Source organism: Gavialis gangeticus, unplaced genomic scaffold (assembly GCF_001723915.1).
Source record: "Gavialis gangeticus isolate Ggan-Ray unplaced genomic scaffold, GavGan_comp1, whole genome shotgun sequence".
NCBI lineage: Eukaryota > Metazoa > Chordata > Crocodylia > Gavialidae > Gavialis > Gavialis gangeticus.
In genome coordinates this window covers 71987519-71988201 of record NW_017728993.1, presented here as the reverse complement: position 1 = coordinate 71988201, position 683 = coordinate 71987519, and the positions used below count along the sequence as shown (strand labels likewise).

Genomic DNA, 683 nt, shown 5'->3' with positions numbered 1-683 from the left:
AGGGGAAGGAAGCTGCGAGCCAGGGTCAGTTTGGAAGAGACAGGAAAAGCCAGAGTGGCAGAGGATGCCCCCTGGAGGGCAAGAGGGGGGCAGGAGATGCTGCCCAGCCCTGCATCCCAAGCAGGGCTCTCCTTACCATCAGTGTTGATTGGCTTAGCCGCCTCGGACAGCGGGCGAGCGAGCCCTCCCATCGGCTGGGCGTATGTGGCCAGGAAGAGCCGATAGGCCGGGTTGTTGAGCAGCAGAGCTGTCGGGATCAGGGAAGTAGCAAAGCAGTCTGGAAGTACAAGGGGTATGGACTGCAGTCTGGAACAAGGAGTCAGCAGCCAAGAGCCAATAGGCAGAGACCAGGAGTAAGAATGAAGTCAGGAAATCAGGAAGTAGCACCCAGGGAACAGGAAACTAGAAGGAAAAAAATAACCAAACATGACCTAGAACACTAGAAACAAACAGGCAGTACCCAGGGACTGGGGATCAGCAGATGGGGACCAGAAAACTGACAGCAAAAAAAAATTTGAGTTGGAAGGGACCTCAGGAGGTCATCTAGTCCATCCCCTGCTCAAAGTAGGGCTGTCCCCATCTGTAGCATTCCAGCCAAAGCTTCATCTAGCCAGGCCTTAAAACCCTCCAAGGATGGAGATTCCACCACCTCCCTAGATAACCTGTTCCAGTCCTTCACCACC

At 54.3% G+C, this 683-nt stretch overlaps 2 protein-coding genes across 3 annotated transcripts in view; both read right to left on the bottom strand.

Annotated features, from left to right (window-relative positions):
* Positions 1-683, bottom strand: part of DDR2 (discoidin domain receptor tyrosine kinase 2) — a 247325-nt gene that overhangs the window by 94423 nt on the left and 152219 nt on the right. The window lies entirely within an intron of this gene.
* DDR1 (discoidin domain receptor tyrosine kinase 1) overlaps positions 1-683 on the bottom strand; it is a 76243-nt gene that overhangs the window by 36405 nt on the left and 39155 nt on the right. Inside the window, exon 12 of one of the 2 annotated variants that reach the window (XM_019502006.1) lies at positions 137-247. The exons of the other annotated variant lie outside the window; for it this stretch is intronic. Within the exon in view, the coding sequence (XP_019357551.1) occupies positions 137-247 (111 nt within the window). The remainder of the gene's footprint in view (positions 1-136; positions 248-683) is intronic. 2 annotated transcript variants of the gene reach the window in all.